We start from the raw sequence: 1,516 nt of genomic DNA on the forward strand, positions 1-1,516 counted from the left end.
TTTCCTCGCATTCCTGTCTCTCTCTAATTCAACCTGTGTATGTATATACATCCATACACGGCTCGAGAGACTCCGAGAGCTCCAAGAGTGCGAGGAAAAATAAGGAGAAAGCTTTTCCTAAATGTAGGTGGGTGGATATTTGTGCTCCCATATATTCTGGATACATATCTACATAGCGATTGATTTGGGCATGCAGACACACACAGAGACACGCACGCACCCGCACAGGAGCTGCCCGGGCAGTGTGTCTCGGCTATCGGGATAGCGCAGTAATTGCGATAATATTTTACAGCCTGGAGCTCTGTCTTCGCAGAAGAGAGAGCGCCAGTGCAGAGGCGAGCAACTTTGGCGGTGGCGGTGGGTTTGCTTGGGTTTTTAAAGCCGGTTGGCAAAGTGCGGGGCTTAGGTGGAGATGATAAAGGAAGAGTTACCTTTGTTACTGTTTTCCTTCAGCTGGGAGGAAGTCAGGCTGGCTGGGGAGCGGAGCGCCGAGCAGCCCACCTCCACATCACTGTTCATTTCTGCCTCTTGAGCAACTTCGGAATAAAGGCTGATTTTCTTCCTGCTTTCCGCCGGCGGGATTTCGGAGGAGACGGTGCTTTCGCTGCTCGGATGCTGAAGATTGAATAAAGTGTCTATTTCAAATTTGCCTTTGGTGGAGATGTCCCCGATCGCGCTGTGCAGGGAGGCGGCAGTCAGTCTCGGGCTGAGGCGACCACTGTGCGGAGAATTTTCAAGGGCCTCCAGCACCGCATTTCCAGCTGAGTCTGACAAATTCGAGAGCCTTTTGCCAGCTGTAGGGCTGTGCAGCCCTCTCTCCATCAGGATCATCTCTTTTCTTATTCTTTCCATCATCTCAGCTTTATAAAAAATGTCAAAGTTGCAGGGCTGGTCCTGTACTAATGATGAGCTGCAGCAGGGGCTAATTCACATTCAGCCCGGCAAGTGTCCCTAAATATTATTATCTCTTTTTGAGGGAGGCGTAAAAATTGTGGGATGCCAAAGCGAGGGAATGACTGGTCAAAATGACCCATACATCCTTTCTAGCCCGAAATGTCATTCATCAAAAAGTGGTGCTCGTCATTAAGGTACGAATGACGCTGTTCGAATAATCATTTATTGTAACAGGTTTATAAGCAAATAAATACAAGCTCCTGTCAGTGGATAATGAAGGCGGCTTCAGAGCAGACAAATATATCCAGGTGGAAAGAAAGAAAGACAAGAAGTGAGGAGTAAAGCTCTTGTCCTTAGCTTGATCAGATCTTGCTTGAATTGCTCTGGGGTTTGGCCTCTGGGGTGGAATTGACAGTCTGATTAATAAAATGAGCTGTGCAACATTTCCCCCTTCATTTAGGTGCATCATTATGCTCTGATTTTTGTTTTGTTGCCTTTTAGGTCCTAATGATGCAGCTTCTTTCTCATTTGTCCTCGGACAGAACTACATACTAAATATCAGATAATGTTTTTCTTTATTATTATTTCTGAGGCGGATTTTAGATCACAACGCGAGGCAATG

At 46.6% G+C, this 1,516-nt stretch overlaps 1 protein-coding gene across 1 annotated transcript; it reads right to left on the reverse strand.

The window, feature by feature from the left end:
- Positions 1–431: 431 nt before the first annotated feature.
- On the reverse strand, positions 432–1,060 carry LOC104523552 (homeobox even-skipped homolog protein 2; the record flags this gene model as incomplete). Its single annotated transcript, XM_029084538.1, is given in 2 exon segments — positions 432–883; positions 885–1,060. Coding segments are annotated over 2 exon segments (628 nt in total), but the record flags the coding sequence as incomplete, so codon positions are not given.
- Positions 1,061–1,516: the final 456 nt, after the last annotated feature.

Source organism: Antrostomus carolinensis, unplaced genomic scaffold (assembly GCF_000700745.2).
Source record: "Antrostomus carolinensis isolate BGI_N321 unplaced genomic scaffold, ASM70074v2 scaffold51204, whole genome shotgun sequence".
NCBI classification, from domain to species: Eukaryota; Metazoa; Chordata; class Aves; order Caprimulgiformes; family Caprimulgidae; genus Antrostomus; species Antrostomus carolinensis.